General features: G+C 38.9%; 1 protein-coding gene across 1 annotated transcript; it reads left to right on the top strand.

Moving 5' to 3' along the window:
- Nucleotides 1-899: 899 nt before the first annotated feature.
- LOC107605855 (metal-nicotianamine transporter YSL3-like) lies at nucleotides 900-4,529 on the top strand. Its single transcript, XM_088493218.1, has 9 exons — nucleotides 900-1,101; nucleotides 1,209-1,355; nucleotides 1,555-1,943; nucleotides 2,082-2,254; nucleotides 2,459-2,556; nucleotides 2,658-2,792; nucleotides 2,885-3,074; nucleotides 3,168-3,282; nucleotides 3,400-4,529. Exons 3-9 carry the CDS (start codon nucleotides 1,577-1,579, stop codon nucleotides 4,329-4,331), a joined length of 2,010 nt encoding a protein of 669 aa, XP_088349344.1. The 5' UTR covers nucleotides 900-1,101; nucleotides 1,209-1,355; nucleotides 1,555-1,576; the 3' UTR covers nucleotides 4,332-4,529.
- The last annotated feature ends 18,334 nt before the right edge of the window (nucleotides 4,530-22,863 follow it).

The following is a 22,863-nucleotide window of genomic DNA, read 5'->3' as shown; positions in this document are numbered from 1 at the left end:
CTAAAGATAAATAACATATTCTCTTAGAAAGGATAAGAAAAACAGTAGAGAAAATGTTTGAATCTATTCAAATTGTGTAGAATCATACAATATAAAAAGGAATTTATAGATGCTAACTGCTAAGAGAATCGTAATAATAAAGACATAATATTTTATAATAAATATTTAAATATATTAAATAATTCTAATAAATACTAATTAATTCTAATATACACCCAAGAACATCGCTGACCTTTACGCGTGAGAAATCCCATCATTTTAAAAAAAAAAATTTAAAACGACAATACTAATAAAATAATAAAATAATATTTTAATCATCTTTAAATTTATAATATTTGTTATTTATAAATCTATTATCTTAATTTAAAAATAACTAATGATATATTTTTTTTTCTAAAATACCAATATAACTTCAGATCCCATATTTTATAAGCAGATTTATTACCGAGAGCTTTGTCAACATATGAGTATGTGATTGTGACGCAGAAATCTTGGAAAAGTCATCCCCTGCCCTTGCATTAATTAATCCAGGTCCATATCTATAACTTTAAGATAGGAGTAAATTATGGTTCGTTTTCGTTGACCATTTACCACTGAATTGCAAAGAGAGAGACTGCCTGACCTGTCCCCCTAGTAAATGAATTAAATAAATATAATTTAAAATTTAAATTATTATTATTATAAAATAAGAAAACTTAAAGAAAAGAATGCTTTTCAATAAAAAAATTTAGTCATGATATCATAGATAAAATGATTAGAAAAAGCTTTTAAGACAAGAATTAGTAATCAGTTATTGTTAAAGTGGGGTATTTACATTTAAAAGTTCAAAAAAAAAATCGAATATTTCACCCTAGAAATATGCAAACTAACAAAGTGGTGGCGGTGGCCCTTTGCTGAGTAATTCTGATCAAAGTGGAGTACTGATTGAGTGACTGTACTGTCTGTAGTACAACAAACAAACGTTTTAATTTTTATTTTTTAAAAAGAGGTAGTTGGCAGTACAACACAACAACGTTGTACTATCTCACACGCAGAGATGTTAATTTGTTTTTGGTAAAACGAAAACAATTCAAATTCTCTTGCAATGCCAAACACACATTGGTAATTACCAGAATTTCGTTCATCTCATCTTGATTCTGTTCTTGCTCCATTTCAGGTACCTAAGTTTCCGAGATTCTCACGCTTCTCGTCTCGTCTCTTTTTCTTAGTTAGAACATGCAAGACAGCTCAACGTAATTGCATAATTCAATTACAATTCACCGAGGGAAGAACACAATTCTTGCCAATTACACTCAAGAGTTCATTGTTCTTCTTTTGAAAATTCTGCTTTTTTCCACCTCCAGCTGGAAATTCAGGTAATAAGATTAACATTTGGAAATTTTTTTCAGCACTAATTACGTTAAGTATAGCATTAAAAATCTTGCTTTTTTTTTTCATCGTAGAATCAGATTCTCAAATTCCTCTGTATTCTTATCATCTGATTGGTTTACATGATTATCCTTCTCATATATTATGTTTCCCTATTCTGTTTCCCTTGCTGCTGGAATCACCAAGAGCTGAAGATTTGTCGAATCCAATGAATAATATAAACAATGAAGAACTCAAAGAAGCAGAGAATTCCAACAGAGAGGACCTTGAAGAGGCTTCCATTGAGCCTGAGGATGTGGCTAAGATAGTTCCATGGACGAGGCAAATCACAATCCGCGGACTAGTAGCTAGTATATTGATTGGAATCATTTATAGTGTGATAGCAATGAAGCTGAACCTGACAACTGGATTAGTCCCCAATCTTAATGTTTCAGCTGCACTACTTGGCTTTGTGTTCATTAGGACTTGGACTAAGCTCCTTTCCAAAGCCAATATTGTTTCAACACCTTTCACTAGGCAGGAGAATACCGTAATCCAGACATGTTCAGTGGCGTGCTACACACTTGCAGTTGGAGGTCATTGTTTAACTGTTTTAGGAATATTCTCTGCTGTTTACTGTTTAGATTAACCCCTAATTAAAGCTTGTTTCCGTGTAAATGATGGTGTTTCTCAACTCTCTTATGTGTGATGTGTATAAATTTGTGTAACTGCAGGTGGTTTTAGTTCCAATCTCTTGGCCTTGAATCGGAAGACATACGAGCTAGCAGGGGTTGATACATATGGAAATAGTCCTACTAGCATCAAGGATCCTGGATTTGGCTGGATGTCATCCTTTCTCTTTGTAACTAGTTTTGTTGGGCTATTTGCATTGATCCCCATAAGAAAGGTATTTTTATTAGCAAGGAATTCTATGGCTTTTTTTTCAAACTTCATTGGACACAATTGGTAATTTAAAGGCTGTTATTCTCCTAGTTTATTGGTTTAGTAGTTTGATGTAGAAGTGATGAATTAATAAGCTTAATTGTACAAGAATTTGGTTGTGAGTGACTTTAATGGTGTAATTGATGATGATAATATTGTTGTTTAACAGATTATGGTAATAGACTACAAATTGACTTATCCCAGTGGAACAGCTACCGCTGTTCTTATTAATGGGTTCCATACTCCTAAAGGCGATGCCATGGCCAAGTGTGAATCTGTTCCTATCCTTTTTCCCTTTTTCTTGGAGTCTTTCAAGTTGAAACAAGGTCAATCTATATAAAGGATAAACTAGTTCAACTTCTTTGCAGGAGACAGGTTCATAGTTTCATGAAGTACTTTTCATTGAGTTTCCTATGGGCCTTCTTCCAATGGTTCTATGCAGGTGGAGATCATTGTGGATTTGTTCAATTTCCCACTTTTGGATTGAAAGCCTGGAAAAACTCGTGCGTCTTCTTTGTCTCTATTCTTTTAAATAGAAGTCTGAATCATAGAATAGTTGTTCAATGTAATTAATTAAAGCACTTGAATTCAGCAGATTTTACTTCGATTTTAGCATGACTTATGTTGGAGCAGGAATGATTTGTTCCCATCTTGTAAACGTATCCTTGCTTCTCGGTGCTGTGGTTTCATGGGGCATTATGTGGCCACAAATCAGGGGACAAAAGGGAGAATGGTTCCCTACTAATCTACCAGAAAGTAGCATGAAAAGTCTAAATGGCTATAAGGTATATTAGCTAGAGTTGAAGGACTCCATAAGATCTATATTGTTTTCATCTTTGAAGGCCTCAATTTTTGTTCAACGTTTTATACCCTCCCAGGTCTTTATTTCAATTGCCTTGCTTCTTGGTGATGGGCTCTACAATTTTGTGAAACTTATCTGTTCCGCAGCCTTGAAGATACATGAGAACAAGAAAAGAAAAAATCTTGATACGTGTAAGGATTTTGAGTAAACAAATATTAAGGCCTGATACATGTAGTATAGACTGTTAGACATGTATGATTACTGAAGCTTATATGTCTGTGAAATCTAATATTTCTTTGTCCATGTAGGTTTGGACAAGAAGAATCAGCTGCCTCTTGATGATCTTAGAAGGCATGAAGTGTTTCTAAGAGAAAGTATTCCAGTATGGTTGGCAGCTGCAGGGTATATTTTCTTCTCCGTCATTTGTGTCATTGTAATCCCTCTGATGATTCCCCAGTTGAAGTGGTATTATGTGGTGGTTGCTTATATTCTTGCACCTGCACTTGGCTTCTGCAATGCATATGGTGCAGGCTTAACTGACATGAACATGGCCTATAACTATGGCAAAGTGGCGCTCTTTATGGTTGCGGCCTTGGTTGGAAAGAACGATGGTGTAGTTTCTGGACTCGTGGCCTGTGGCTTGATCAAATCAATTGTTTCCATTTGTTCCGATTTGATGCACGATTTCAAAACCGGCCATCTAACTTACACGTCGCCTCGATCAATGCTTTTGAGCCAAGCAATCGGCACAGCAATAGGTTGTGTTGTTGCGCCTCTGACATTCTTCCTTTTCTACAAGGCCTTTGATGTAGGGAATCCAGATGGTGAGTACAAGGCCCCATATGCCATCATATACAGAAACATGGCCATTCTTGGTGTTGAAGGCTTCTCCACCCTCCCCCAGCATTGCTTGCAACTTTGTTATGGTTTTTTCGCGTTTGCCATAGCAGCCAACTTAGTGAGGGATCTTTCCCCCAAGAAAGTTGGAAGATGGATTCCACTTCCAATGGCAATGGCTGTCCCTTTCTTAGTTGGTGGATACTTTGCAATCGACATGTGTGTAGGTAGTTTGGTAGTGTATGCTTGGCACAAACTAAAAAGTGAGGAGGCAAGTTTGATGGTTCCTGCAGTTGCTTCTGGTTTGATTTGTGGTGATGGATTATGGATTCTACCTTCATCAATTCTTGCCTTATTTGGGGTTCATCCCCCAATGTGCATGAGCTTCTTTTCATCCAAGTAGAATATCACAAAGGACCCATGTTACTACCTAAGGTAACTATAGTTATAATGTTGTAGAAGGAAGTTATTAGTTATTAGGAATTTAAGTTATAAAGATGTATAGCTCTTAGTCAAATGACAGTTTAGAGTTGTTATGTAAATAAATTCGGCTGATACTTGGTGTAATTGTTGACAGAATTACTGCTTCCTTATTCTTTTATTTTCTTTTCGTTCTCTTAATTGTTTTTTTTCTTATTTTATTTAGGACTGGAAGTAGATTTTTCTTTGATCCTAAAGCCATTTAAGACTTTTCATAATGATTGACAAAACTAAAAGAATTAAATGTCCATTTGGATTAGAGATGTACATGGTTAAAGTTTGTTTTGTCGATTTTTAGCAAATCGATGGTAGTTCGATTCTAATAGTCTGGGAGCGAAACCAACTCCTCTTTTGCAGGTACCAGTTTTCTATAAGTGCATCAAAGTGTCTTCGATTAGACAGGTATTGAAACAATAAATAAATAAAAAATTGTAAAGGGATAAAAGAGGTTTATCGAAAAGATTGCGTTGAAATTAAAAGAAAGCAGTAAAGATGCCTTCGACTGGGTCAAAGGGCTTTTGACATAAAAATTAAAGGTACTGGAATGTAAATTACGTTTGAAACTTAAATGTTTGCTTGAAACATAAATTTGCTTGAAAGATAAAGTTTACAGAAAATGTAAATGGAAAATAAAGACATGTGGAAGGAACCCTACACATAATTGACTCGAGGCAAACTCAAAAAGTCTTTGGGACGTGAGAGTGCATGAGTAATTTCTGAAGCAAAGTTCCAACCTTTATTCCCTAAAACTTTCTAACATTTATAGTCTACTTTTATAACCGATTATCGATTACATGGTGCTGTTTTGAATGCGCACTGTTTGGTAACCGTTCCCTCTCTTTTACTAATGAAATGTTACCTATCAATTCCTCATGTGGTAAAAGCCTTCAACTTCTCCATCTATGTAACCGTTCGATCCTTTATTCGAGCAATTATTCGATTTCTCATTCGAATACTTTGTTCGATCAGGCCGTTCGATTTAAGAAGGAATCCAAAATCGAGTGCATGTCAAGCAACTCCCAACTAATACCTGCACGTGCACCTTTTTCTACATCTGTCTCCCTTCTAATTATTTCTTCAATACTTCGAATTAGCATCACCTAATCGAAATTATTTTTCGATTAACAAATTGCCCCCTTGGATTAACGTGTTTGTCTTCGAAATCATTTTTGGAAGATAAAGCACTTAATCCAAATTCAAAACTTCAATTTCCTAAGTCGGTAATAATTATCATTTATTAATACTGACCCGTTCGACACGTTTCCTGTGACTTGCGCTTTCTTTCTCCACCACTTCGCCTTCTTTGCGAAGTTACCTCCTTTCCCTTTGAATTCCATCTGCGATAACGGCTATAGTGAAATTTCCTTTAAATTCGACACTTCCATCTTTGACAAATCTTTTCGAACCTTTATTCTCTCGATTTCTCTTGCATCCATCTTCTCCGCGACCACTATTCTTCAATCCCTAAACTTCACTCTTCTCTGTTCTGCAATGGCCGCTTCATCGCCTCATACTGCCGCTCAAGACAAAGGCAAAGGCCCCGCAGTTGAACCACCGGCTCCACCATCTCTTCGTGTACTGAACTAAGTCAATGATAACAGAATCCTGATCCCTTTTACAGTGGGTGGAGATGTTCATTATTTCCTTGGGCCTGTCGAAACCCTGGAAAGGGCCAACAAGAAACTACCTTTCTTCCCCAGTGCTCAAGGAGAGGATTTGTTAATCAACCAATCCCTTGACATCTCTTTCTTCATCAATCAAAAATCTTTCAGAAACAATTCAAAGATTAACCCTCGAGGGGTTGACTTCACGGCTTGGCCTTTCTGTTTTATTGGCTAAATGCAATCATTTTCTGCTCCCGAAGTGTCCAAATATCAAATTTTTTTCTTCCTCTGGCTGCTCTGCTTCATGAGGAAAATAATCTTAATTTGGCCCAGCTTCTTCTAGGGTATATTTATGAAGAGCTTGGTCAATTTGTAAATTGTCTCCGAAATAATTATCTGATAAGTACAGGTGGCCCTCTCTGGCTTCTCCAACTATGGCTTAATGCCGTTTTTGAAAAGTATATGACAAAGCCTGGAGGTGGTGCTACTGATAAACAACACAAGGAAGGCTTTCGCTTGGCTGATTATAAGCCAAATTTCTCAAGTACACAATCGGATGAAGACCAATTTTGGGCTGTCTTTTCTCTCTTCCATTCTTGTAAAGATTTTTATAATGAAAACCTCAATTTCGCTCCCTTTTTGCATCGAAATTGTGGTCTTGCATGGCTTGATCGCTTGCTCTTTCCACATGATACTGAGGAAAATGAACTGGCTAATCGAAATTGGGCAAATTTGCTGGCCGTTCAAGTAATTCCTACAGGATTGCCCCAGCACAAAAAAGAAAAGTTCAAAATAACCCTGTATGCCCCTCATTTCACAGCCAGGCAACTGGGTTTCTCACAGGTCATTCCAACCCCTCTTCCTTGAAACAATAAACCATTTTGCCACATCACTCTAACTTCTCAAATTGAACTTGATTTCTGCCTCTTAACAAATCAATAACAAAGGGAGCATTTCAATTTCCTCGTTTATGATCGCAGTTCATATATCACCAAGTCTTGTTTCGAATGGTGGACTGCTTACTACTTTAGGTACAGTCGTACTTTAGAGGAAATCCAGCAATCTGCTATTCGAACAGCCCCTATTGCTGAAGGTTCTCCCAAAAAATTTTAAAAAAGAAAAGCTGACACCACAACCTGCTCAAGACAACCACAACACAAGAGTCGAAGGACTCCCACCAGGACTTCCAGAAGGGTAACTATTTCTGCATATATCCATACACTTTAAATTGAAATATTCTGAAAATCACATTTATTTAACAACTCTTGATTTTGATTTTTTCATCAGTTATGGTTACAACCGTCAAGTGAGAGCTCCGATGGAAGTGAGCAATCCATCCGGAACATCCTTGCTGCTTCCTCTCAATCAGAGGATATAGCCGATTCAGATCCTGGTCCTCAATTAATTCGAAAGCCAAGACTCATTCTGGTAACATTATCATTTCTACATATATTTCATTCGAGTTAGAATAAATCTTAACTTATAACTGTGTACCTTTCATATCATCCCACTACTGCTGCTCACTCAATCATATCTCCTTTGGCACCTTATCAACCACTTCTACAACCACATCATGATATGGGATATTCCACATCTCATGATTCAATCTAAGCTACGGTGTCCGTTGAACCACTACAGATTCCTTTTCCACCTCCCACTGGAACACCGGTGGTTGATTTGACCAAAGACCCTACTCACCACTCTCCAACACAGACTCAAATCCTTGAGCCTACCTCACCAATCAACCAGGCTGCACTTTCTACTGAATACCAAGTGGCTCCAGACTTTGACTCTGTCTCTCGAGTTACTGAAACTACCAATTCAGATTCGCCTCGATCTAGAGTCTTAGAAACTCCCCAAAGGCCCTCTAGTCCTCCCCAGCAGGCTGAATTTCAAACTCCTCCTGGTGAAGGATATGGGAATTTGGGTGTTTCTACCACACCAAAAAGTGCCACCTTAGCCAACCTGGTTTCCATCTTAAATCAAGCCATCCAAGAGGATGAAGTGCCTGTTTCTGCACCAATACTTCCAAGATCTTCTACATCTAGTTCTTTATTCGAGTTGAATGTTGATACTCAAGAACAACTTCGGTCACTTCTTAAACTCTTGGACCATCCACCTGCTACATGGGTCAATGATGCAATTCTCAACCAGCTTTTATCTGATCTTTTGAATTCTGCCTTTGAACTTTCGGCTTCTACTCCACATTTTGCCATAGTCCGCCAATTCAAACAAGTTGCCAACAACAGTGTAGCTTTTCAAAACAAACTCCAAGAGATCGAGAACAAGAAAGCTAAAATCAAAACTGAAGTAGAAGGTTGTGTTGCAGCCCTTAAACCAATCAAAGCTTCTCATGAAGAATTTGATCTGAGAATCTCTCAGGCTATCTCTGTTCATTCTTTTATGACAAGGAAGAGATAAAACTTGAAACAAAATTATCCCAGATCAATGAAAAACTTGCCGAAATACGCAAGAGACGAGCTAACATAGCCATACCTTTGACTACTGCCCAGCAAGAACAACAACAACTCATCCAAGAAATTGTTTCTATTGAGACCAAACAAGATGAATATGGGAAACAACTTGACAAGGTCCAATATGAAAAATTCAAGCATGCTGAGGCACTTGCAGCTCTGGATCAGGAAAGAGCAAAGCTACGCTCAGACTTGGCAAATCTCATGATGACTCATACTTCTTCTTAAATTTCAGTATTTGTAATAGTTTTATTTCTTTTCAGACTTATGCACTTTGACTCTAATTTAGCAAACAATAATATTGCTTTAAGTATTTTCCATCGATCGAATCAATTATGTTTCCCGATTCGATATTTTTTATCCGATATGCATTTTCCGAATACAATCCTATTACTTGGAAAGGTCCTTCCCAAGTATGAGACCATTTGCCAAGAAATCTCGATTTTTTTTCCATTGGCAAAATAACTTTTAAAACCAACTCACCTATACTGAAACACTTTTCTTTTATTCGACGATTATAACTTCGAGCAACACCTTCTTTTTGTCGAATCATATTCTCAAGTGCCAAGATTCGCTCTGAATCTAATTCATTCAACTCATCAAATATTGCATTCCAGTAATCATCGACTGGCAAGTCATTCTGTTTTGATACTCTCAAAATATTCAAATTAATCTCTAGTGGTAGCACTGCATCATGGCCATAGACCAATTTATAGGGTGAAGTACCTTGACCCCCTTGGTGAATTTCGATAAGCCCATAATACTTGGCTTAAAGTTTCATGCCATGTTCGAGGTCTATTCCCGATATGCTTTTTTATCAGACTTATCAGGATTTTATTTGCTGCCTCTACTTGCCCATTAGCCTGTGCATAATAAGGAGTTGAGGTAATCATATTAATATTCCTCGAGACTGCAAAATTTTTAATCCGCTGACCAGTAAACATAGTCCATTGATCAGTACTCAATGTTTGAGGAATTCCAAATCAATGGATTATATGTTTCTCAATGAAGTATATTATTTCATTTTGACCAACTTCTATTAAGGGAATCGCTTCAACCCACTTTGTGAAGTAATCGATTACTACCAAGATAAATTTATGCTGTTTTGATGAAGGAGGGTGAATTAACCCAATTAGATCCAAAGCACAACCTCTAAATGGCCATGGTTTTATGATCGAATGCAACTCAGATGTTGGGATCTGTTGTATCAAACTATGTTTTTGATACTCTTGACATGCCTTTGCATATTCAATACAATCTTTGATCATAGTTGGCCAATACACATGATTGTGATATAATACCCATTTCATCTTCTTCCCAGCCTGATGGGCTCCACATATCCCTTTATGGACTTCGCCCAGAGCAATATTTTGATCATCTTGGCCTAAACATCTCGACAAACTTCCATTGATTCCTTTCTTATACAATTCATCAGCCATTAAGACAAAATTTATTGCTTGCAATTTTATCTTTCTATCGATTGGGATACTGGGATTCTTTAAATACTCAACAATAGGCTTTCCCCAATCATTATCTTCCAATTCATCTATGCACAAAGCCTCTCTTTCATCCACAGGCACTAATATTTGATGAATATTAGCCAATTTTTTAAGAGTTTCTGGACCTATTTTATATCTCGAAGCAATTTGGGCTAATTCATTAGCAATTTTATTATAAATCATTGGGATGTGGACTAGAGAAACTTTTCGAAAGGAGGTTAACAACTCCCAAAAAGTTGTTAAATAATTTTGCAACTTCTCATTATTGCATTTAAACTCCTTCGATAACTGCTTTAAAACTAACTGAGAATCCCCTAGTATTTGGACTTCCAAAGCTCCTTTACTAATTAATATTTTGAGACCCAAAATCAAAACTTCGTACTCTGTCACATTATTCGAGCAGGGATATTTTAACTCAAATAAAAATTCTGATGGAATCCCTTCTGGTGAAATAATAAGAATTCCAACACCTGCATCGTCCTTATGCTTCGATCCATCAAAATATAACTTCCAATAATCGACTTCAATATCGATTACATTTGCCCTCTAGTCATTCAGATTATTCGAATTATCAACCAGAAAATCTGCACTGACCTGACCTTTCACAGCTTTAGCAGGGACATGCTGTAAATCAAATTCTATTAAAGCTAGCATCTATTTTCCTAAATGTCCCCGTAACATCGGAAAACTTAACATATATTTAATGAGATCAGTTTGTACTACAACTTTTACCGATTTGGCAACCATATAGCATTTTAACTTCATACAAACATAGTACAAAGATAAACACAATTTTTCTATCGGGAAGTACCTTGTCTCGATATCAGTTAATACTCGACTAAGGTAATAAACTGCCCGTTCATGCCCATTCTCATCATCTTGGGCTAGCATACACCCAATTGTGTTCATAGATGCTGCAATGTATAATTTTAAGGGCTCATATGGACGAACATTCGCCATAATCAAAGCCTTAGATAAATATGCCTTAATCGAATCAAATGCCAATTGGTGTTCATTTGTCCATTCAAACTATGAGTCATTCTTTAATTTCACTAAAGGTGCAAACACTCGAGTTCGGTCAAAAAGATTTGAAATGAACCTTCTAAGGTAATTCACCTTTTCTAGGAAGGATTGCACTTCTTTTTTCGATTTGGGCGCAGACACCGCTAATATTGCATTGGCCTTATTTTTATCGATTGCAATTCCTTTCTTATGAACCACAAAACCTAGGAAATTCCCAGCCGATACACCAAACAAATATTTTAAAAGATTCATCTTTAATCCCTTCTTCCTCATGGTAACAAATACTTTTCTTAGGTGATCAATGTGTTGATTCACTGAAATCGACTTGACCATAACGTCATTGATATAAACCTCCATAAATATCGCAATATATTCATGGAATATAGCATTCATTGCCCGCTGATAAGTTGCACCAGCATTTTTCAAACCAAAGGGCATAACTACCCATTCATAAGTGCCTAACGCTCCAGGACAACGAAATGCAGTTTTGGACACGTCATCCTCTACGATGAAGATTTGGTTATATCCTGAATAACCGTCCATAAGACTAAAATTTCGTTTCCTGCTGCAGAATCAATCAGCATATCTGCAATTGGCATAAAATACTTATCCTTTGGAATAGCATTGTTCAAATCTCGAAAATCAATGCATGCTCTTAGTTTTCTATTTTTCTTCATTACAGGTACAATATTCGAAACTCATTCGACATAGCGTGCAGTTCAAATGAACCTCGCTTTAATTAACCGTTCTATCTCTTCCTTAATCTTTTGATTAATTTCTGGAGCAAAACGACGAGGGGTTTGCTTCACAGGTTGAGCATTTGGTTTCAATGCTAATCGATGTTCTACAAGAGAACGATCGAAACCAGGCATCTCATGATAATCCCAAGCAAAACAATCTTTAAATTCATTTAAAAGATGAAAAAGTTCAGTTCAAAACGGATCAACAAGATCTTTACAAATATATGTAATTCGAACATCATCAAGAATCCCTAAATTAATTTCTTCTAAGGGATCTTGAGATTCAAATCCTTGGAAATGATCATCATCTTTTACTGAATATTTTTCGAAACCCACAGTTTCTAAATCATAGATGCAATCAAAAGAGAAATCAACAGATTCCTTAGAAATAGAATAAACTGAATCATTTACTAAATTAATATCAGCTTGATTTTCAACACAATGTGACTCTGCTATTAAATCAATAGTTTGTCTTGAAACACCACTTCCCTTACAAAAAGAAGAAAAACTAAAACCATGACAAAACTCGATAGAAGGCATCGAGCTAATACCACTATTAAAGATTTGCATCCCTAAATGATTCCACTTCATCAGAGGAACCATTTTTATTTTCTACAAGAAGAGAATTACTTAAATAATTATATAAAGTTACCAGGTAGTCTGAAACATCTTGACCCTGGTCCATCGAGCGAGCCTTCAACAATCCTTAAGAGAGACAATCCCAGTCAGTCGGGTTCACATTCAATTGTGGGTAACGTAACTTCATCGTCAGACCTTCTGATGACAAGTAACAACCTTCACAATTGTAAGAGTTCAGCATCCTGTCGACAGTCAAAGGCTTCAGTTTTGGATTATACATCCTGAAATCAACATGCAGTTGCTCGACATAAAGATTCGAATCTGTCTTAACAATCTCAGGTTTGCCATCTTCTGTCCAAAGAAGGACGCTTTGATGCACAGTTGAAGGTACCGCTCCAACATTATGGATCCAATCTCGCCCTAACAAAGCATTATAACTTGCTTTTGATGATACCACCACGAACACAGTATTTCGTTCGGATGATCCAACCTTTACTCCCAAGGTAACAAGTCCCTTTACTGGCGTCGAGGCACTACTAAAGTTTGTCACCACAATGTTAGTAGGGACCAGATCGTCAGGATGCTTTCCCACCTTCATTAGCATCCTTTCTGGAAGGAGACTTATTGCTGCTCCTCCATCGATCAGAACCTTGTTTACTTTAATCCCACTCAAAATAGTGGTGATATGGAGTGGGTGGAGATGAGATTTCTGCTTTTTGGTAGGCGTTAGAAAATAACCCAGTTCATCCTCATATCGGATGAAGGAAAAAGCTTCTTCAGCTTCCATGTCATAGTCTTCCTTTAGGTCATCTTCATACTCTCCCAAATATTCAGTATGAATAATGGAAATTGTTCCAACCATTTCGTCATCCCCCTCCTCAAAGTACTCTTCATCCAAATCAACTTCCTTGATTTTGTAAACCTCTGAGGAATGAGCTACTGCCTTGCCTTTCTCCATCTTTGCAGGAGATGGAATCCCCTTTGGGCATGTCTCTCCATCAGAAGAAAAAATAATTCGGGAATGAACGGAAGGCGTTGCCCCCTTGTTTACATCTGCTTGAGGCTTTTTATTTTGACTAAGATTTCTTCTACCCCTACCCCTGGGGTATCCTCTGGCTCTACCACGGAAATGAGAATACTGATTTTGAGGAGGTCCTCGATGTCTCCATTGAAGGTTCCGTCGATACAAAGCATCTCGATTTTGGAATTCCTGAAAATTCTGAATCCATTGTATACCTATAGCCTGAGACCGGCTTAAAGGTGCAACCACACTTTGTTGAGGGGTTTTGGAGCTTTGACCCTCTATATGCCGAATCGGCTGTCTCTGACGCGCTTGCTCCTCTCTATGCGCCAATTCTTTCTTCATCCTTTCTTTCTCAAAAATAGCTTCAGCTTCAGCATCGAATACAGCGTTACATCATGGACATAAAGACACATCACAATTTTTAATCTTCTCCTGTACCAAGAAATCGAGCAAGCCATCTCCTGCTCAAGGATAAACAGATCGAACCTGTGACTCGAAATCATCCAAAGCCACATCAAAGTCATAGGACATACCAACCATATTCACTCTGAAATATGGTTTAACGAAAATAGCATCCGCATCAAAAGGATCAATATCCACTTTCATTTCCTTGTTACCATCATCGAACTTTAACCGTCCTTCCATTATAGCTTCCCGAATTAAGTCCCTGAAACGAACACAGCTATTAATCGAATGACTGGTTGCTTGGTAAAATTTACAATAAGGTTTTCCTTTCAAATCTTTCACCGAAAGTAAAGTTCTACCCTCAGGCAGAATTAACTGTTTATCTTTAAGCAACACGTCAAAAATTTGATAAGATTTTGAAATATCAAAACTATACTTTTTTCCACTTTTCAGTTTTGAATCATTCGACTTTTCATTACTAGGAAGCTTTTTAAGTAAGGAGCAAACATATGGAGGGCCCTTTTTAAGTTCGGCCAAATCGATCTCTATTTCAAAATCGAGTTCCTCCTCTGAGGATTCCATAGTCACATAAGCAACTTTCTCTTTTCGAGTAAAAGGTTTACTTTTTGATCTTTGCTCACTCCTATACTTCTCCTTCTCTTTCTTCATGAGTTCGGTCTGACGGACCTTTTCAGCCAGATGGGCTAAATCAAGGATATGCACATTAAGCAACTTTCGCCGCATATAAAATCCTAGCCCCATAATTGCTATTTTCACAACTTCACCTCGGGTAATGACACATAGCATCTGCTTCTAGCATTTTTAAAACGTATCATATAATCATTAATGGTTTCACCATCCTCACGTTTCAAAGCAACTAGATCAGTAACTGCCACATTCATTTACCCTCGATAAAATTGAGCATGAAAAGCAGTTTCCAACTGATTCCATGTCGTTATCGAATTTGGCTTGAGATTCGAAAACCAAGTAAACTCATTCTTCATTAACGAAGAAGGAAAAAACTTCATTTTCAAATTCTCATCATTGGCTAAATTCCCAACCTCAACCAAATAATCGAGCAACATGTTCAGTGGTTGACTCTCCAACTTCCCCTGCAAATTTTGTGATTATTTTTGGATTTTTCACCCATCTTGGCACTTCAGCCATTTGAACAACTTGAGGGAAAGCAGACACAAAATGAGGTCGATTTATAAAACTAACATTCAGACCGACTTGATTAAGTACTTCTTCCATGATTCTCGTGACTTGATAACGTTCACCACCATGATTAGCACGTAATCTAGCTAGAACCTCATCAGCATATTGACCACGGAGAACTATATGAGGATTTTTCCTATTCAAAACATTGTTCTCATTTTGAAAAACACTTTTGAATCCTTCATTATTTTCCCTAGCATCATGCCTCTCACCTTCCTCTTAATCTACGATTCGAGAAATTCTTTCGACTTGTCTAGAAAGACGTTCGAATTTCTATTCCTGATCAGCCATCATTGGATTTAGAATTGTGATCATTTATTGAGTCAACAAATTGACTAAGTCATGTTGACTCTCCTCTATTTGTTGTCGATATACTGTCATAGAAATAACAGCATTTGAAGTAGAGCCCACATTATAATCACGAGAATACTCGGAATATTGTTGTGGGTTTTGAGAATTATCCCCTCCATTTACACTTCCAAATCGAACAGGAGGAACAAAGTTATTCACTGGTGGAACATAACCTGGAGGAAGACCATAAGGAGGCCAACCAGTGGTTAATGGAAGCTGGGTCGGTGGTAAAGTACCACGTGGACGAATATTGCGTCCAATATTTCCAGTTTGTACGGTAGTAACCACTATACTCTTACTTCCGATTACATCTTCCGAACGTGAAGTCACGTCTGCCGATTGCACAGTTACTGGTATACTATCATTGGTGGATGAACCACCATTCACATTCGACAATTCATCAGTTATGTGAATGATTTTCCCACTTCTTAATCGCATACACCAAATGACACCAAAAACTATTTGACACACTTCAATTTAAAACTGTCCCACCGGGCATGCCGATTTGTTTTATCAATTTTTAGCAAATCGATGGTGGTTTGATTCTAATGGTCTGGGAGTGAAACCTACTCCTCTTTTGCAGGTATCAGTTTTCTATAAGTGCATCAAAATATCTTCGATTAGACAGGTATTGAAATAACAAATAAATAAAAAATTGTAAAGGGATAAAAGAGGTTTAAAATAGTAAATTTGAAAAGGTAAATTGACTGAAATCGAAAAGATTGCGTTGAAATTAAAAGAAAGCATTAAAGATGCCTTCGACGGGGTCAAAGGGCTTTTGACATGAAAATTAAAAGTATTGGAATGTAAATTACGTTTGAAACTTAAATGTTTGCTTGAAACATAAATTTGCTTGAAAGATAAATTTTACAAAATGAAAAATAAAGACATGTGGAACGAACCCTAGAGATAATTGATTCGAGGCAAACTCAGAAAGTCTCTGGGATGTGAGAGTGCGTGAGTAATTTCTGAAGCAAAGTTCCAACCTTTATTCCCTAAAACTTTCTAATATTTATAGTCTACTCTTGTAACCGATTATCGATTACATGGTGCTGTCTTGAATGCGCACTGCTTTGTAACCGTTCCCTCTCTTTTACTAATGAAATGTTACCCATCAATTCCTCATGTGGTAAAAGCCTTCAACTTCTTCATCTATGTAACCATTCGATCCTTTATTCGAGCAATTATTCGATTTCTCATTCAAATACTTTCTTTGATCAGGCCCGTTCGATTTAAGAAGGAATCCAAAATCGAATTCATGTCAAGCAACTCCCAACTAATACCTGCACGTGCACCTTTTTTGACATCTATCTCCCTTCTGATTATTTTTTCAATACTTCGAATCAGCATCACCTAATCCAAAATATTTTTCGATTAACAAAGTTAATCAAAAAAATAAATCTATTTTTAGTTAACTAGAAATTTGGTTTAGGTTAGTAAACTAAATTAGTTTTAAACAGAAAAGTCGGTTATTAATCGATTATAAAATTAATAAATCAATTTTAAACAGATTATAAAAATAAAATCTGCTTTTAAAAATAATCGTTTTTTTGTTTAAAAATTTTCCAGTTTAAAATCGATATTTTCATTTAAAAACCAGTTTTTCCATTTGAAAACTTATTTAAAAAAAATCAAATTTAATTTATAAATTTAGTTTTTGACATTTTAAGAAACCAATTTAGTTTTTTTTTAATTATAAAATCGGTTTAAATTTATAACATCTATAACATATTTATATTAAAAAATTAATTTTAAAATTTCAAATCATCAAATTGATTTTGGGGCAAAAAACCATATTAAGCCACATGCAGAAAAGTTTAACCAAAATACGCCAAATAGAAATTTGTTTCAGCAATAAGCCAAGAGGCATTTTTATATAAATCGAACCAACAAGGTTCGAACTCTATTAGCAAGTAATTCGAACCACATTGGTTCGAACTACCACTAAAAAAATGTGAATAATTCGAACCGGTCAGGTTCGAACCAGGAGAGCATGTAATTCGAACCGGTTGAGTTCGAATTATGTGGAGATTAGTCAAGTGTAATAAATCGAACCAGGTTGGTTCGAATTATGGGAAGGGTGGTCGACTGAAGTAATTCGAACCAGGCTGGTTCGAATTACATGTACCTGGTTCGAACCAAAGAGAGGCTGATTGTTATAATTCGAACCAGCCTGGTTCGAATTACATGTATCATGGTTCGAACCAGGTTAGTTCGAATTAGTAGGAGTCAGAGCTCTATATAAACGCTGTAAACGTGATTTGCTCTCATTAGAGGACTTAAGATGGCTAGTGAAGAGGAGAGTTTTGCTGTTTTGGTACACCACAGAGGATCCATCAAGAGGAAAACTCGGTCCGGAGTGAAGTTCACAGATAAGAATCCTCTCTATATTGTGGTGAATCGAACGACAAGCTATGATGACCTGGTTAGAGCTGTGCTGATGAAACTTGGCCTGGAAGGTGCGAAGCGGATTAAGAAGTTTTTATATCGCATTCCAGTCACGATCCTGCACGATACGGTGAAGTATGATTGTCTCACGATTGGTAGTGATGAGGACCTCCAAGTCATGTTTCTTTGTCGGAGGCAGTTTCCGGAAGTCCGCACACCAGAGTTGCTGGCAAAGCTGGTTGATGTGGTATCCAGCTCAGGCGGTTCGAACCGGAATACCGCCAATGTAGCCACTGCAGCTGGCTCCAGTTCGATGGCTGCTGTGGCTTCTTCCTCCGTCCCAGTTTACGAGCCAGCGGCCCAACTTGTCGCCTCTCCGTCATTTGCTGTTGATTTGAATGACGGCGTCCGCGACGAGGTAGGATCCTTTGATGTTCTGCCAAACGCTTTACACGGCGTTCCACCGGTTGGCGTCGGAGACGGAGAATTGGGTGATCCTGATGAGGACGACGTTGAGCCCGAAACGATTGAGGATGATAGCGGGGACGAGGTTGTAGCAGCTGGGCCTGCATTGGCTGGCGGTGGTTCTAGCTCTGGCACACAGCAGTATCCACCATATTTTTCTTCGCTGGACCTGGACGCCATGACGCATGAGGGTGCGCTAGGGCACCATGTTGGATTCGGAGCTAGAGATGCGGAAGGGACTGCTGGTCTCACAGAGTTCCAGGTTGGTCAGCAATTCCAGGATAAAGATGAGGCCCTGTTAAGTGTGAAGACTTACAGCATCCGGCGAGGGGTACAGTACAAGGTGGTGGAGTCCGATCACCGCCGGTATGTGGGGAAGTGTTCCGAGTTCGGGAATGGGTGCACATGGTTGATTCGGCTCAGTCTCCGGAAGCGCAAGGGCATTTGGGAGGTCAAACGGTACAATGGCCCTCACACTTGCCTGGCCACATCCATATCAAGTGATCACAGAAGTTTGGATCATTCTGTGATTTCGGCGTTCATTATGCCAATGGTTAGGGCTGACGCATCCGTTAGCATCAAGGTGCTCCTGAACGCCACGGCAGCGCATTTTGGTTTTAGGCCGACTTACAGGAGGGTTTGGATGGCGAAGCAGAAGGCCGTTGGCCTCATCTACGGTGACTGGGATGAGTCATACAGCGAGATACCTAGGTGGGTGTTGGGTGTCCAGCTGACGATGCCTGGTACTCTTGCGGTCCTCAGGACGAGCCCGGTTATAGTTGGAGGACAGGTGGACGACTCTCAAGCTTATTTCCACAGACTTTTCTGGACTTTCCCTCCGTGCATCGAGGCATTCCGGCATTGCAAGCCGCTAGTCAGCATTGACGGCACACATCTATATGGTAAGTATGGGGGAACGTTGCTCATTGCGATTGCACAGGACGGGAACTCCAACATTCTACCTGTCGCATTCGCACTAGTAGAGGGTGAGAATGCGGAGTCGTGGACCTTCTTTCTCTCGCACCTTCGGCAGCACGTGACCCCGCAGCCCGGTCTGCTGGTTATATCGGATAGGCACAACGGCATCAAATCTGCGCTTGAGGCCCCGGACGGAGGTTGGTTACCACCATCTGCGTACCGTGCATTCTGCATACGACACGTAGCGGCTAATTTCGCCCTAACCTTCAAGGGCAAAGACGCTAGGAGGCTTCTCGTGAATGCAGCGTACGCGAAGACTGAAGTTGAGTTTGATTACTGGTTTGATATACTGCGGTCTGAAGACCCGGCGATGTGTGATTGGGCGAACCGTATTGATTACTCCTTGTGGACGCAGCATCGCGATGAGGGGAGGAGATTCGGTCACATGACGACGAATATCTCCGAGTGTGTGAACTCAATCCTCAAGGGTGTAAGAAATCTTCCTGTAGCATCCCTGGTGAAGGCAACATATGGCAGGCTGGCCGAACTCTTTGTTCGCAAGGGGCGAGAGGCTGAGGCCCAGATGGGCACCGGACAGCAGTTCAGTCAGCATTTGGTGAAGTGTATCGAGGCCAACTTGAAGACGGCCAGGTGCTTCACTGTGACGTTGTATGACCGTGATAACTCCGAGTTCACTCGAACCTCAATACACTGTCCTGACGAGCGTCCCAGTATGCATGCCACTTCGGCATGGAAGAGGGGAACCATCGATCGCCGCCTCTCCCGTCCTTGGACATCAGAAAGTCGATGTTCAAGGCGGGACGCGGAGGGGCCTGTACCCCTCCAAACTGAGGAAGAACACGATCTATCTGATGCCACTCTATGACAGCAAAGTAGATCAGCGCGGTCACAGAGCGCCACACCGCCATGTGCCGAGGCTCCAAAACCTCCGGGTGCAACACCTGAAGTACGTCGGGGCTACTGTACGGCATCCATATAAACTGCAGAACAAACCCACAATTATCAGGGCAACTGTACGAGCCAAGTGTAAAATATTTAACTAAAAGAGCATCAGTTATTAATTAGCATACTAACCTCCCTGGACTGTAACCGGTCTATCCTAAGCCTCCATGCCCGCACTCTCGGACCCTTCTCGCTATCGGAAGGGTTGTAACCTGCCCATCTGCACCATACATATGAGTTACATATACTGATATATGTGTTTACATTATGCAACAGAGTATTAACATACACACAATTCTGTAAGTCATATTGAAAAAGAATAGGCCCAGTATACTACCTCGACGCCAAAGGCCAGCTGAAGGCCTCATATCCTGTAGGCCTAAACTGAGGAAACCGCCAAAAGATCCAAGACTGCAGTAGCTGGAGCGGGCCCGCTAACTTCACAACATGTCTGTTTGCCACCCTGCACATGCACCGGTACAACCAGGCCAGTGCTGCCGAACCCCAGCTGTACGTACCCAGCTCCTCCAGCCTCGCTACATATGGAAGCCATCTAATGTGAATCCGGTTGCCAGACTTGTCCGCAAACAGCTGCGTGCCCAGCAACATCATGATGTACGCCCGGACATATCGGCGAACAGTGTCATCATCTGCATCCTCAGGGCACTCACCAAAGGTCTCCTGAAACCAGGTGCAGTTCACTGCATACTTCTGAACCTGACTGGGAGGAGGTATAACTCCTAGCAACTCCTGGAACCAGACCCAGGGTGGACGGCCGCCATCGATGTATATATGAAACTCTGACAGGCACCCGCTCACGTAACGGCCATCGACTGGCAAACCCAGCTGGTATGCCACGTCCTGGAGTGTGATCGTGCACTCTCCGAACGGCATATGAAATGTGTGCGTCTCGGGACGCCATCTCTCCACGAATGCACTGACGAGCGCCTCGTCTAGCCGGAACCACCGGTCGTTCAGCCTTGCAAGATGGTATAGCCCTGCCATCTGCAAGTATGGAACGTATCTGTCATCAAGACGCATGCCCTGCTGCCGCCTCATGCTCCTAATGCATCGCTCGGGCTGCGCATGAAAAGAAATGCATACTGAGATATATAACTACACAGGTTTTACAGTAAACCGGTTCACATAAACCGGTTTACAGTTAACCGGTTCACATAAACCGGTTTAAAGTAAACCGGTTTACATAAACGGGTTTACATAAAACGGTTTCCATAATCCGGTTTACATTAACCATTTCGCTAAATTAAACAGCATAACATCACATGAAAGATAACTAACTGGAAAACAAACCCTAAACCACACAACTAAACCGCTAGCATATACCACAATTAACGAGAGCCATTAACAAGAAAGAAATTCAATAAACCGGCTTACTTAAACCACCTAGCATTAAACAACTACCCTAAACCACATATAAAAACCGCTTGCAAAAACCGCTAACAAAAACCGCTAACATAAACCACCAACATAAACCACTACCAAAAACCACTGACTTAAACCACTAACAAAAACCACTACCCTAAACCACCACCCTAAACCACTAACATAAACCACTAACTAATACCACTAGCTTAAACCACTATCATAAACCACCTACATAATCCCCTCACCTAAACCACCTACATAAACCACTAACATAAAGTACCGTCTAACCAGGATACAAAACCACTAAAGCACAACTAACGCTTGAATCAAAAATATTTCCGTACTAACCTCGTCGTTGATGACCCCGGCTATATGAGCGACTCCGTCCAACCGATATAACTGTGCCGGATCGTCCCCCATCAGCAGAGTAGTCCGTTCAGGTCTTCCTCGGAGAGAATCTGGGTCGTTTTCTCTGAGATTTTGTGGGGTAGGGGTGAAGGGATAATGGTTCGAATGAGGGTGATTCGAACTCCTTATATACTCGAATCACACCTAATTCGAACCAGCCTGGTTCGAATTATGAAGGAGTGCATTAGGAGTAATTCGAACCGGCCCGGTTCGAATTACATGGAATCGATTTCAAAGCATAATTCGAACCAACCTGGTTCGAATTATGTATGAGAGAAGTTCGAACCAGGGTGGTTCGAATTATGTATGGGAGGAGTTCGAACCTTATTGGTTCGAATTATTCAAATACGTACAACACTAAATCGAACCAGGTTGGTTCGAATTATGAAGGAGAGCAATTCGAACCAGCTTGGTTCGAATTATATTAAAATACACTTTGGCTCATTGCTGAAACGAAATTGGATTTGGCGCATTTTGGTTACACGATTCTTGCTTTGGCTCATTATGGTTTTTTGCCCTTGATTTTGATTTGGTTAACCAGTTTAAAATTTGGATTTTACTAATTCAGTTAACCGCTTTTTAAAAGTTGTTATAATTTATAAACTACTTTAAAAAACTTATGATTTTTTAACTGGTTAATTAATTTATTGGTGTTTGATGAACGACCCTAATTTAAATTAGTTTTTTTCTAAAAAAATAAATAGTTAAAAAGTAATTTTATATAATATAAAGATGTTTGTTTATAATTTTTTTAAAAGTATTTTTAAAATAAAAAACTTCTTTTATCTTAATTAAGAAATATGTTATTTAAAAAAAATTAAAATTAATTTTTTTAATGAATTGTTAACTAGAAAAAATACTTCATATATTTTATATTCAAATATTTTACTTTTTCTAATAAAAAATGATTTTTTTAATAAATAAATAATAAATGAATTTTTTTTTTCAGAATTCAATCTAACTGAGCTTGATATTACTATAGATTCACAGTCATAGGAGAAGAGAACAAC

The sequence above is a fragment of the Arachis ipaensis genome, chromosome B7 (genome assembly GCF_059453495.1).
Source record: "Arachis ipaensis isolate K30076 ecotype BB chromosome B7, ASM5945349v1, whole genome shotgun sequence".
Classification (NCBI taxonomy): domain Eukaryota; kingdom Viridiplantae; phylum Streptophyta; class Magnoliopsida; order Fabales; family Fabaceae; genus Arachis; species Arachis ipaensis.
This window is presented reverse-complemented; position numbering and strand designations above follow the sequence as displayed.

Coding starts and splice junctions, on each gene's coding strand:
- LOC107605855 (XM_088493218.1), top strand. CDS start 1,577: ATGAATAATATAAACAATGAAGAACTCAAAGAAGCAGAGAATTCCAAC. Junction 2,255..2,458: donor CATTGATCCCCATAAGAAAG/GTATTTTTATTA, acceptor GTTGTTTAACAG/ATTATGGTAATAGACTACAA. Junction 3,075..3,167: donor AAAGTCTAAATGGCTATAAG/GTATATTAGCTA, acceptor ATACCCTCCCAG/GTCTTTATTTCAATTGCCTT.